At 44.9% G+C, this 14223-nt stretch overlaps 1 protein-coding gene across 5 annotated transcripts in view; it reads right to left on the bottom strand.

The window, feature by feature from the left end:
- Window positions 1–14223, bottom strand: part of ILRUN (inflammation and lipid regulator with UBA-like and NBR1-like domains) — a 245747-nt gene that overhangs the window by 165967 nt on the left and 65557 nt on the right. For 3 of the 5 annotated variants that reach the window (XM_069238833.1, XM_069238829.1, XM_069238831.1), the window contains exon 3: window positions 285–482. The exons of the other annotated variants lie outside the window; for them this stretch is intronic. In XM_069238833.1, coding sequence (XP_069094934.1) covers window positions 285–482 — 198 coding nt within the window. The remainder of the gene's footprint in view (window positions 1–284; window positions 483–14223) is intronic. 5 annotated transcript variants of the gene reach the window in all.

The following is a 14223-nucleotide window of genomic DNA, read 5'->3' as shown; positions in this document are numbered from 1 at the left end:
AATAAGCCACATCTCAAACTGACTTTACTCCCTTACATGTAAAGCATAAGCTCAGGATCTTATGTCCAAAGATCATCTTGCAAAGGTCACATCACCAGCTGTCATTTTAAAACCAATCTTTTCACATGGAGCCTTTTAGAAAATCGGAAATCAACTTGCTGCTCAAACAAGGTGACTGTGGAAACCTGCATGGAAATGAGGAGGGCTTCTCCCTCGCTAAAGGTCCCACCATCAAGCTAACCTTGATTTGGTGTGTGTTGAGTGTAAAAATACATGACACTCACCACCAAAGTAGAGTCCTGTAGCAGTGCACATGCGCCACTGCCCCTGGAACATTCCAGCATTGCTGGGGCTGCACATCTGGACACTGACATCTGTCATTTCTTGAGATTCCAGCGACCTAACTAGCACCATATTCACGTGGCCAAATTGGTCTCCACCAACATACTTCAGACAAACACCAGGAGGCCAAGCTTCTGCACCTAAGTAGAGCAGGACAAAAGTGAAAAACATTGCTTTAGAAAAAGGGACAAGAAATTATATTTCAACATATCCTAAAATGGGTTTATTAGAGTCTCACAGGAAAACAGCATTGATCAATAAATGGAGAGAAGTTACTTATCAAAGGACTCATTCCCTCAAGAGCAACTCATGATTTAGTACAGAATGTTAGCTACCATCTGCACACCTCCACATCACCGTCTTCTCCCAGTTATCAAAATGTTATAAGAATTCCTGAATCAATTGTCACTGTGGTTGTAGGAGGGTGACCTTAAATCTCAACAAAATTAAGATCAAGACTAGAGTTTGGGTAAATACGAGCTGCATGACTTAGTAAGGCATCTTGCCTAACTTCTTACAGTGAAGACAATTTGAACCTTCCGAAAGGTGTGAAGGTTCAATGAAGAACCACCTGCCGCTGTCTGGATCGAGTGCTCCTCTGTAGAAGTGGTCAGGAGGTAAAGGCAGCTGCTGTGCTTACATTCTGGCAGGCACATAGCTGAGAGAGCAAAGCTGTGTGCCACTGGATGAAGCGAGAAACAAAGGACCAACACACATCAGCTGTGGCTGTAGAGACTCAGCAGAGTAAGACAGAGAGCCAAAGGAGATGTGTGGCTGGCAGCAGATAGGCCCACACTTGAAGCAATGCCCGGACAGGCCTTGCTCCAACGAACAGAAAAGTAGCATGACATGACCACCGAGATGAAAAGCAGAAGCAACAGCTGAGGACAGGTGCCAGCTCCACTGCTCATACAGTGCTGTAGAGAGTTACTATGGCACAACTACTGAAGGTAAACTGGCACTGGTGCATGAAAAATCAAAAAAAGGTGCATATTTTTTAAAAAAATACAGATGTTACTAGACCTGCAGGTCGAGTAACTTAATAAGGTACGCGACCTAACTGTAATGCACTCGACCTGTAAACGGGTCTCAAATTGTGTGATCCTAGGCAAATAGTTTACAAAGTCGCCTTTTTCTTCATTCTCACATATGATTGCACCTTCAAATATGTGAGCTCAGCATTTCTCCAGTACAAAAAAACTATTTTGTTTGATTAAGTAGACTAAAGTTTGCTGCACGTATTCTAAGAATCTAGCCCATATACCCATGACATCTAGCCCATATAACATAGGACTTCTTTTAGTTTACTAACAACATTGCCATCAGGGCAAGAGTGTTACTCAGTTAGTTTAAACACCCAATTTCAATAAATAGATTACTTAACCATGATGTGGTACCCACAGTAACTCACCATGAAATGTCTAAACACCTCTGCACTAACTTGCAGCTTTACTGATAAAACTATATAGTGTATTAACAATCTTTGAAAATTGGGTTTCAGAAAACACATCCTTTGCACATCAACACGTAAAGTATTCTGATTTGTTTTCATCCTATTCAAATTTTTTTTTTACTTCACAGAAATATAAACAAGCATTTGCAATGCAACGGGTCTCGCGTTTCTTTGAGTTAGAGCTATTAGCAGTTGTAAACTCCCAACCAGACTTTTGTTGCCTCATTAAATGGAAAAGAAAAAAAAAGAGCGCGATTGCGCTGCTACAGTTCACTCGTAGTGAAACCTATCGGCAAAAGTGCAATTATCTACGTAACCGGCAAAAGCGCAATTAACTATGTAACAAGGTCGATGTCATGCAAAGCGCTCGACTTCTGCCAAGCAAGATCGCGCAGCGAAAAAAAGAGGACAAAATAGTGCACAAACTGGACGAGCCCCGTATGTTTTCAGTACTTGGTCGCTGCGCTGGAGGGCTAACCACTGGAAAAGGCATGACGTATGCATGCCTTCCACTAATGAAAGCAAGCAGATTTTAAAAGGCAAGCCCACGAACCAATGAAAGACACTGACGTGACATGGGCGGGGCTCCGAGCACTTTTCTAACTACTACAGCGTCTCACAAGTGATACGCATGCTCAAGCACATGCTAGCGCAGGCTCGACCCTAAAAAGGGCTTTCACAACTACTGAAATATATTTTGAAATGTTTGCACAGTTGACTTAGTCATTTTAATGTTGTGTGGTGGGAAAAACCTGACACCCTATATCCTTTTATTTTACTTTTTATAAATGTTATTTTACATTCTAAACAGCAGGTCACACAGTTCACCTTACAAAGTCCTGGAACTCTGCAGTCAGAAGGAAAATTAATTGTAAGAAAAACTGACTTTTGACCTCGGCCTGTGAACACAGAACAAATGTGACATAAGAACAAGAGTTAAAGGCATCTTTTAGCGCTGCACCACTTTTCAACTGAACAGAACACCTGTGCTGCTCAGACAACCAGGCACACGCATGTGATTCTGAATAACTCAGTCAGACAACAAAAACTGTTCCTTGTAGCGCAAACCACTGAAACCCATAACGGAGTTTGTGGACAAGAGCAAGTTAGGAGCCCCCTAAATATTAAACAATTTGAGAGGGCTAGCTGTGGAGGAGAGGAAGACACAGAATGAAATTTTGGAATATCAGACCTGGTATATACTTTCTGTTGTGAAAGCATTATAACTGTGATACAGCATGGTGAAAGGAAAGGCAGGAAAACTAATGAAGTCAGTAAGAATTTACACTGCACATCCTGGCATGTGGGGTGAGCCCTGAGCCATGCTAGGCTACACTGCAGTCTTATGAGTGAAGTGGATCTGACAGATGCATGTGTACTATAAGACACTAGGGACTCTAATTACACTTGAGCAGAAAACTGACTCGGTCACAGTGTAGATGACCCTAACAATAGGTGTCCTAACAAATGATAAAGAGGACAGAAAGACAAAGAATCTATAGAAACGAATCATAAGCAATGGCAAGGAAATGTTCAAGACTCTTATTAAGCTCCAAGAGTCTATACAACTATTAGAGGTAAGAAATGAAGATGATGAAGGGAGATCTTGATTGAACAATCTCCACTGCTTGCGGTACTCAGAGTCTAAATGTTCATCTGTTTATCTTTTAATGTAACAATGTGTATATGAAACACTAAAGTCGCAAGGCCTGTCCAACGTAGTTAATTGAAAGAGCTTTTCTAGCATTAGCCCCAACAGCGTGATGGCCTAACAATTCAGACTGCACCCAATAGGTTCAAAGTAAATGCAAATCATTTAAATCAGTGAAAAGTAGGATCCAGGAGTCCTAAACTGTTACTTATTCCTTGCATTGAGTGATATGGACGGAAAGGCCAGAGCTCCACTCAAGACGAAAAGTCTCTCCGAGAGAGTCGCCTTGGAAACTCCAGCATGCAGAAGAGCTGTCAATGTGCGTTCTCAGCAGTGGCAAACAGATCTAACCAAGGCTCTTCCAAATGCTGAAAAAGACCTTGCACCATCTCCTGATGGAGATGCCATTCGAGATGCGCTAGTGATCTTTGGCTGAGCTTGTCCGCTCTGCCATTCATAGATCCCACCAGATGTTGAGCCATCATGGAAATGCCCTGATGTTCTCATACTGTTTAGAAATGTAGGGCCTCTTGACAAATGGTCCACGACACCACCCCGCCTTGTTTATTTCATTACCACATGGCAAAGGTGTTGTCCTTGAAAACCTGCACAATCATTCCCTTGATGGAGGGTAGAAAGGCTTTTAATGCCAGTAGGATCACTTGGAGCTCAAACAGTTTGTTGTGGAGTCCAGATTCTGTCAGAGACCAGAGGCCTCTGATTTCCACTGCTCCCAGATGGCCGATCCAGCCCAGGTGGGATGCATCTGTCACTACTGTCAGACCTGGCTGGAGGAAGGGAGAGCAGTCTGCTGCTAACTCAATTGCGGTTCGTTAACCATCAGTCCAGATTTTTTGCAGTGTCTTCCATGATCTGGATTATGTCAGAGAGACTCCCCTGATGCTGCGACCACTGCAACTTCAGGTCCCACTGCAGGGCCCGCATATGCCAGCGGGCATGTGTCACAAGGATGCAGGAGGCCCGGAAGCACAGCAGCCTCAGAGACAGTCTCACTGAAATCCAGGATAGAGGATGAAACATTGGTATCATAGCCGGAATATCCTGGACTCGTCATTCACGAGGATAAGCCTGAAACTGCACTGTGTCCAGAAAAAAATTCAATGAAAGGGAGTGTCTAAGAAGGGGTCACGTTTGACTTAGGTATGTTAGTAGTGAACCTCAGCAAGGGCAGGAGTCTGGAGGTGGGAAACGATTGCCTGGGAGTATCCAGCCTTCAGCCAGTCATCGAGATGCTGGAAGACTGGTAATTCAGATCTATGCAGATGAGTTGCAACCACTGCCATCAACCTTGGTGAACACCCAACGGGAGCTGGTTTGGCCAAATGAGAGCACGGTGAATTGAAAGTGCTTGTGACATACCGTAAACTGCAGGTAACATCAGTGGACATGCAGGACGGGGATGTGGACATATGTCGCTCGAATCCCGGGCAGACCGGACTTGAGCGAGAGTGAGCATTTTGGAAAGAAAGTAAGGGCGCAGTTCTAGGTAACGACAAAGGCTTACGCCCTTCTTAGGCACCAGAAAGTAGTAGGAATTGCAACCACGACCTACTTCTGATGCCAGCATCTTCTCTATTACTCCATTGGTAAATAGAACCCCACTTCCTGGCGGAATAAACAGATATGGTCTTCCGTCAGCCTGTCACAAGTGGGTGGCATGGGCAGAGGGATAGTCGCAAAGGGGGAGAGGGAAAAAAGGGATAGGGGAAAGGGGAAGGGGGGGTGGCAGGGTGGTTGGGGGAATTAGCCCCTCTGGACAATCTAGAGAATCCAGCAGTTGGAAGCTATTGACGTACAGTGATGCAGGTGATGGTGTATATTGCCTCCAACTGGGTGCCCCTGATGATCGAAGAGCAAACTAAAGAAGAAAGAGGTTTGGAGGCAGTGGTGGGAGGGCAGGGGTGGGGGATGCTACAGCTGCTGGGGGTGCATGTCCAGGAGTGAGGCCTGGACATCCCCTGAAAACCTAGTGGTTCTCAACTAGGTGTGACGCCTAAAGGCCACCCACAAAGAAATGCTGTGCCCAGTGAGTCGGTCATATCCAGTCCACAGTGTATGGCAACTTAGCTGGGGGTCTCCCATCAGCAATAGTTTGGGAAAGTATGGCTTGGGCCTCTTGCGAGGCAATAGGCAGCACCTGCACAAACCAAGTTCCAGAGTGAATGGAAGAATGGGCCCAAAAGTCAAGCAGTGTTCACCGACCGCAGTGCCACCCTGGTTTAAAGAAAACATCTTTCGCAAGTGATCAAGCCTCTTGGATTCCCTGTCCAGTGGAGTGGTAGAGAACGCACCAGAATTTACTTTGCAAGTGGAGGCTTGGACCACCAAGCACTCCGGGGTGGGGTGATGGGTGAGGAAACTGGAGTCCCCTGAGGAAGGGCGATAGCAGGTAATTGTCTTATCCACAGAGACTCTGTGCAGTGACTGAACCATGCACCACGTAGGATGTCAAGCTTCATTGAACAGGAGAAGTAGTTCTGAAGGGGGGGTGACTCCTGGCTGAAGCACCTCCATAAAGACGTTCAACTTGATTGTCCCAGAGGACAAGTGAAGGTCCAGGACCTCAGCCACCCTCCTCACCACCATAGAAAATGAGGCTCTCTCCTCCATAGCCACAGTAGGAGGAGATCAAGCTAGCATCTGTGAAGGTGTCCAGTCCACTGACATTTGCCAAACACTCACACAAGGTGTCCTCTGTGACATCTAGGGGCTGGTATTCTTAAGGGTCCAGTGGCCCTTCCCATTCATCAACCAAGTCCTAACCAATACGAATAGGGCATTGGCTCCATCCTGGATGGAATGCCTCCAGTCAGCACTCAGTAAACGGTGGATGAGACTCATCTAGCTCTGTGCCAGAGTCGGGGATCAGAATGGGGCCGGCGCCGACAGCAGGCACCAGGGATGTCGGAAGTGTGTCAGGCGCCAATTAAAGTCTAGGGGGCTCAACTGGTGCGGTACAGATCCATCCAAGGGGCCTTGATGGCACCAGGGAAGAAACTGCCAGGGGGAAGACCGGTCAGGGCCCTTTTCAACCCACAGGGCCCAAAGGTGTGCCAGGAGGGACGGTCCACCCAAATATAAGGTGCAAGCCTCATAAACCATCTCTGAGTTAGGCTGGCCGCTCCGGCACACTCGGGGAGGTGAGGTACAGAGATGGCTCAGCCACAGGCTCAACCTCCGAGCCAAGTCTCGAAAACAGACACCCTCATTCATCGGGAGAATATGAAGGACAAGGCGTCGTCAAACACTTCAACTTCTTGTTCTTTTTGCATTTGCAAGGCTTTCCTGAATGCTGAGGTGACTAAGCGCAAGGACGAGCATTTGGAGTGGCTCCACGACTTTTCGTGGGACCTTCCTCTCAACCAGGATCGAGTCCTTCAAGGCAAGCATCAGGGAGCTCAAAGGCTTAGGGTGCTTGGCACGACAATCCATGCAGTTCTTGGGAGTCATGGTCATGCTTGAGGCACTAGAGGCAGATAAGGTGTGGGATCATCATGTATATTTGACAGTGATAGGCTCCACAGGGCTTAAAACCAGCCTTACTTGCAGACATCCGTGCCTCACCAGGAGATGATATCTCAAAAACTCCTTGACAAAAGTTTTGAAAAAAAATGACTGTGGGTTGTTTTTTTCCCCCGGATCTGCGCTGAATGGCGCAGAAAGAAAAGCCAGCGGCTCCCTGGGGGGGCAGCTCTATAGGCATCACCTGTATCACTTCTGGCACAGACTAGGTCATGTCAAGCTGAACGACACCTACTGGCGCACAGGGTACAGCTTACAAAAGAATTTCTGGATCCTGTCTGACACCTGTGGATAATTCTAAGGTAAGGAATCTGCAGATAGAAGTCTCTATCAGATACATGTATTCTTGGTCTACACCAGAAACTGAAACTGGTCAAATTGATTGTAGGCTGGTGGTTCTATCCCACCTGCATACAAAGACACATCGGCATACAGTAACTGTGTGACGCAGCCCTCCCTGTACAGACAGTGGCATGATTTGAGAGAATGGCTGTTAGCTGTGGAATATCATATAAAACAGGTTATTCCTATGAAACAGGTCAGGACAGATGATAAATTCTTGGAAGGTTTAAGATTGGAGAGAACTGAATGACGTGCTGACAGATTGAGGAGACAGTTATCACTTCCACAAACCAAGGTTATTGATCTTATATAATGTTTAAAAGTGCCAATGAAAAGAAGGTTCTGAATGCTCTACATTCTAGAAACGGTACTGATTGATGCCCCCAGCTAATAAAAGATATTGATTGAGGACCCCTGTTACTAGATCAATAGAGCAAGCATAATTAGACTTACTTAAATACTTCTGTAAGTATTTGATCTCTCTATATCCAACACATGCTTCTACTCCTTTCATGTTTATCAATGATAAACAATTTTTTTAAGACAGAAAAACGGGAACATGTAATTTCTCCACTTAAGTGTGCTGTATGGAAGTTAACTTTGCCGTGGTTCAGCATTCATCACCAGAATGAACTTGTGGAATAAGGGGAAACCCTTAAATCCCCGAAAAGTATTTAAATAAATGTTCCTCAATATAGTCGCTACTCTTTTGTTTGTACCCTGTACAAGTTAACATTAAGTACATACAGGGTTAGCTGATGCAGCATGGATTGACTGAGGTTGAGCACCCACTATGGAGAACAGATGAGAAAGGCAGTCATCGAACTTATGTATTCTCTTAATTATTACGAACGTATGAGCAAGAACAGTAGTTTTGGACAGGTTGTGAATGGTACACATTTATCAGTCCCATATTAATCATTCAAGGAACGATGGCAGCGGAAAGAATGGAAAGACGATTACACTGCCACCCTACAGAGCACCACAAAGCTCTGGATGATGACTGAACTCTCTTTAAATGAGTTCAAACGGCCTCCAGAATAGGAGCCTCTAAATTTCAAACAAGCTAAGGAGGAAGCTTACAAGCTAAATGCCTTTTACAGGAAGGACAAAGTTCTAAGCACATGGTGTGTGTTTTTTCGAGACATGGTGTTATTACATCTCCTTTTCCATACCAGAAAAGTGCTTACAGAACTTTTAAAGTGATTCAAGAGCCTGAAAATATTCAGAGATGTCACGGTCAACTGTTGCAGGACTACGCAGGAAGAACAACTTTTAAATAGTAAATAAAGCAGAGGGGAATCTCTAAAGAATTATGAAAACTGGCAGTAAAAAAAAAAAAAAAAAAAAAAAAAATACGTTCAAGTTTCTGTATAAAGGGCCTTTAAAAACCAGTGGATAATGAAATGTAGAACATCAGTGGAGGTAGAAACAAGCAACAGCAGAGGTGAAGGAACCAGATTTGTCATGAGAGGCAAATATACTCCGTTTCAAAGAGCAACTGCAAGCATATTTTCTTCCATACTTACCACACACCTCTATATACTAAATTGACCGAACAGATAAACATCTTATGGGCAAGAATTGTACTGACAAGCATACATTTACAGTGATTGCGAGAGTAAATAAGCTAGATCATTGTGTCCAAGCGCTAGAATTTGGAGACTACATCCAGAAACAGCAGAGAAGAAAAGGTTACTTACCTGTGGTAACAAGATTTCTAGTGGATACTCTGTCTACCGTTTTTTTTTGCAGGTTCCCAACTGGTAGAATTTTCCCAGGTGTCCGAATGGATCTGTACATTTCAGAGCTCTCACGTCACCAGTGGGGGGGCAGTGGCTTTGTATCAACACCAGAAGTGGCATCAGATTAAGTCAATGAAGCCATATAGCGCTCACCATGGTGCTACCGCGACAATTTCCATTTTGACGCTCCTCTGTGCAGATGTGGAGCTCGCTTTTTTTTAATTATTTTTTTTTTTAAAGAGTGGCAAGTTAAACTCACAGAAAAATCATTCTATTGCAATACTATATCTCTGCCTAAGTATTTGGCCTTTATGACCTGTATGGACTGTGAGAGACCGATGTTGATCACTGACCCTCATTTGTCGGACCCTGATGTCTTGGGTCAGGACACGATTCCTGCTCCTATGGCTCTTGTTTGAGCATGTACGTCGAAGGCTATCAAAGAACGTGAGGCCAAACTCTTAATGGCCTGGGATTAGAGGAACTGCAGTCACCGTGCAATGTGGCACTCAAGGTCACTGTCCTTATAAGCATAAAAAAAGACATATAAAATAACATCTTAAGGGCAAGTCACATAGATGCCCTCGGTCTTCGACAGAATACTCATCCTCTGCACCAGAGTTAGTTGTTGTGGAGCCAGAACACTAAGTGCCAGTAGCCCCACAGGACCAGGCCCTGGAACACAGCCAATATCCACCAATGGGACACCCAATGCCAGCAACCCTCCTATTCGGAGTTCCTGGTTCAGGCTCCAGAGAGTGGACTACCAACGACAAGAGAGCTCAGATGTTGCCAAATCCAGCCAGATGCTTCTGAAAGATTCTACAAGGAAGCAATCTGCAGGAATAACTATCCATCAGAAGGGGGAGTTCCTTCAAAGTTTTAACGTTGTCATGCAATACACATTTGCCAGCCCTTTCCCCAATTTATGACACTACCCAGAGTGAAGGTATAGGTGACAAGCCACAATATATAGACAGTTCTAGTTTCTCTACATGTAGCAAGTCTAGTCTTCTAGAAAAGAAAAAGGCTGCATCTTTTATAGAATCCCCTAAGCAAGGATTTCAAGGCATGATGTGGTATCCGGATCTTTCAAAAATGGCTGCTTTTATCTTTGGGGAGTATCAGGCTTGTGTGCACCTAAAACCTCAACAGCTTGGCATGTATATATTAAATTGCCCAAAAATTAAATATTCAAGCTTGTCCAACTAACAGTTCTGGATTTGTTCCCCACTCCCACGTCTTCAAGTCTCCCACCCACAACAGGACAATGCTTCCCAGGTAATATGCATTAAAAATATTTATTTGCAGGCCAAACCAAATGAGCCCATGTCCACTGTTCTTGCACAAATACAGAAGACAATAGGCAGCAAGGAGATAATATTCACTAATCATTTAGATGTCCTCGAAAATGAGACCACTGGGCCTGGTGTCTAGTGGATCAGTCAACATGCAGATCATATTTGCCCAATCCAGATCGTTGGCTAGCCACTCATTGTATCACATATTGGTAATATAGGTTTCCTCTGCAGTAGCCCCTCCCACCATATCCTTTAGCACCTTTCAATAGATGGTGGCATATTGCACAGCCATTTAATGACTATACTTCTCTTGGTGAGGACAAAGCCCAACAGAATAAAATTCTGTTCAATAGTTTTTTTTTTTTTTTTTTTTTTTTAAGGATAAAGCCCAGCAAGCAGTGCATCATTACAAGAGGTAAACTCCAACCCGTAAACACGCTAAATTTGTTCACCACTGGAAACTTGGGATCACTGGGCAACTCCATAAAATGTGGGGGAAATGTGCCTCCCCTCAAAAACACCCACGACATCTGGAGGTTTGTTTGGGTAAAGGTATGTAATGTTATTGGGATCAGGTATGGCATATTGACAGAATAGTACTGAACGAGTTTAAACCTGGTGTTAGCAGACACATTTTTACTATGATGTATTTTCCCCCAGTTTTTACCCTAAGTGGTGCATTCAGTGTTCCCTATCACCTCGTTTGCAATTTTAATTGTCCCCAGGGGTTTAGATGCACACAGCTCTCTACATAAACATATTATTCGTTTCCTGCACCCAAGCAACTCTGACAGTGCCACCATGGTTTGCATGGTGAGGCCATATCTTTAGCCGAATCTGAAATCTTGGCATATTGCAAGGACTGTCTTACCCCAAACCAAGAGTTTTCACATGCTTTGAAGATACATATATATTTTTATGAGTGCATGCCTAAAAAGGATAATGACTTAAGGAGAAAAGATATGAGATCAGAGCCACACACATCCATGGAGGAGCGTAGGCACAGGTGAATTTCCAGCACTACATGCTGCAAACAGAGGCATACAATTTAAGTAATATTTTCAGATTGTAACATGTTGCAGTAGATACACAAGCTCTGCATAGACCATGAAGCAGTGCCCTCCATAAGTGGTGGCGATCATGTAGATGATGCAGATGTATGGACTACAGTTTTTCGAACCGTCTAGCTAACCAATGTCTGTTGTCCAGTTAAAACATCTACAAAGTTAACATGTGCGGGGTCCACCATGCAGATGCCTTGCATATGTCAGCTAGGGGAATGTTCCCGAAGGCGGCCATGGTAGCAGCCTTTTTTCAAGTTGAGTGAGCCCCGGAAGTAATGGAAAGCGATCTCTTGGCTTTGAGATAGCAAGTTCTAATACACTTATCTATCTAGCAATCCTTGCTTTGGAAATAGGTAACCAGCTTATCAGCTATGTAAAGACTATGAAAAGCCTTAGGAAGAATGGCTAGTTTGAATGTCTTGATGACAGGGATGAGAAAGAGAGGAGTGCTCCCTGTTTTGAAGGTCTGTTGCTATAGCTGGAGGAGCACTCAAGTGTAGGCCAGACTTCTGGAGGTGGATCAGGTAGCTGCTATCTTAGACTGCAGGTCTTAAGAGCATCAAACTTCTTGTCAATGGAGCAGTGGACATATCTTTTCCACTTTGTGGTGTAGCTTGCTGGGTTGACAGGTCTAAGGACTCACACAGGGTGTCCATGCAATCCCAGGAGAAGTCCAGGTAACCAAATTCTAGGACATGAGGCGACAGATTGCTAGCATGAGTTTATGGGAGCTAGGTACCTGATCTGACCTTGATTCCTGGTGAGAAGCTACAGCTCGTTGGGGAGCCTTTTCCGAAGGCTGACCGACATCGTAGGTAGAGCTGATTAGCAAGGTTGCCTGGCCCAGGTGGGGGACACCAGACTGAGGGTGGGTGACAGCTGCCACATCTCCCGCACCACCAGTGGAAGGAGCAGGAGAGGCAGACATGCATAGGTAAATATCCAGACCAGTGGATTCACGGTGCACTGTCCATGGATCTAGGTTATGGGTGCTTTTTGTATTCGATGGCGGCGAAGAGGTCAATTTCACAAGCGCACCAGTGCTGAAAGTAGTGGTGCAGGTCCTGCAGGTGAAGTTCCCACTTGTGGACTTGCTGATGCAATCCACCTATGAGGTTCGCTAGGTCATTGTCCACTCCCGGTAAGTACTCTGCCATCAAGTGAAGGCAGTAGTGAGGAGCCCAATACAAGACTGTCTGAGCCAGCGCTGAAAGGGGAAGAGAGTGAGTGCTCCCCTGCTTCTGAAGGCAGTACATGGCATACTGTCCATACCAGTCAGGACTACTTTACCCCCAAATAAGCAACAAGATGTTTTTGGGGGCAAGGCAGACCTTGAGGTACCAGATGAGGTCACCCTGCACTGTCTTATGGTAGAAATGAGCTCTCCACTCTGCTTAGCAAGCATCAGAGGTAATGGTGACTTGTGGAATGGAGTCTATGAAAGGCATGCCCTGCAACAAGTTGTAGCTGTTTCAATACTGCTAAGAGCATGGATGTTGCAGTTACCAACAACAGGTCTTCCATTTGACCCTTCGGTTGTGTTATTGTGCCGAGAGGCACTGCTGCAACAGGTGAATGTATACTCGGGCTTGCAGCTTAATAGCAATACGCGAGGCCATCATGCCCTAGAGGCACATTACAGTTCTTAATGTGAAGTGACATTGTGGCTAAAAAGATTTTTTTTTTTTTTAAAAGAGAGTTACAAGCTGGCAACGACCCTTTAAGGGCTTGGGTAGGCTTTGCCATTGAGAACTGCCCCCAGGAAGGGTTGGATCTGGAAAGGATGTGGGACTTGTACACTTTTACGGTGAACCCAGGACTGTGAAGGAGTGAGATGGTTGTATGTGTATTCTTTAAGCACTGCTGGCTGCTTGAGTTCTTGATCAGCCAATTTTCTAGATAGGGGAATACATGGATGCCCCCTCTCCTTAAGTGGATGGCCACCACTGCTGTGCACTTGGTGAAAACCACTGGGACAGTTGTACGGCCAAATGGGAGTACCTCGAACTGACAGCTCCAGCAATCTACCACGAAACATAGGTAGCATCGGTGGGCAGGGTGAATGCAGATATGGAGTTTGGAGTTTATGAGGTTTAATGCCACCAGAGAGTCACCTAGCTGGAGAAGAGAGAGTCACCTCGCTGGAGAAGAGGTACGAGATCCTGCAGCATCACCATGCAAAAATGTACAAGAGAACAAATCTGTTGAGGGGCCAGAGGTCAAAAATGGGACTTGCTAAAACTCTTTATCATGACGCAGCAATGAGTTTCTAGCGAGGAGATTTTTGCAAAGCTATACCATGCTTATCTGTTTGAAGTCATATAGAAGGGTATGAGATGTACAGCCATGTGACATCTCGAGCAGGATGTTTACCTGGAAAGGTAAACGTTCACATTTGTCAGAAATACCTAATCAAATATCCATTCTATTTACAGATTCTTCCAAGTTGTGTGGTGCAAGCTCCATCAAGGTCTACAAGGAGATCACAAGCAAGTTGCACTCTGCAGTGGTAAGCCAGTTTGACCTTTGATCAGACAGCATTTGAGGCAGCCTCTTGTCCCACCACTGCAAGGTGGATCATGCAAGGCACCACTTTTGGATGGGTAGCAAATGACATCTGCAGCCTTCTAGCTAGGGGGAAGTGTGGATGCCATTGTGAATCCAGTAGGCTGGGCAGGACATTTATAAAGATTTTACATTTAGAAGATAATAGGAGTGGATCCTCTGGTCATGAATAAAATTTGAAAATGTTGAGCCCTCCCTTGGATCAGGACAAATAATT

This window comes from Pleurodeles waltl, chromosome 6, assembly GCF_031143425.1.
Source record: "Pleurodeles waltl isolate 20211129_DDA chromosome 6, aPleWal1.hap1.20221129, whole genome shotgun sequence".
Classification (NCBI taxonomy): Eukaryota; Metazoa; Chordata; class Amphibia; order Caudata; family Salamandridae; genus Pleurodeles; species Pleurodeles waltl.
This window is presented reverse-complemented; position numbering and strand designations above follow the sequence as displayed.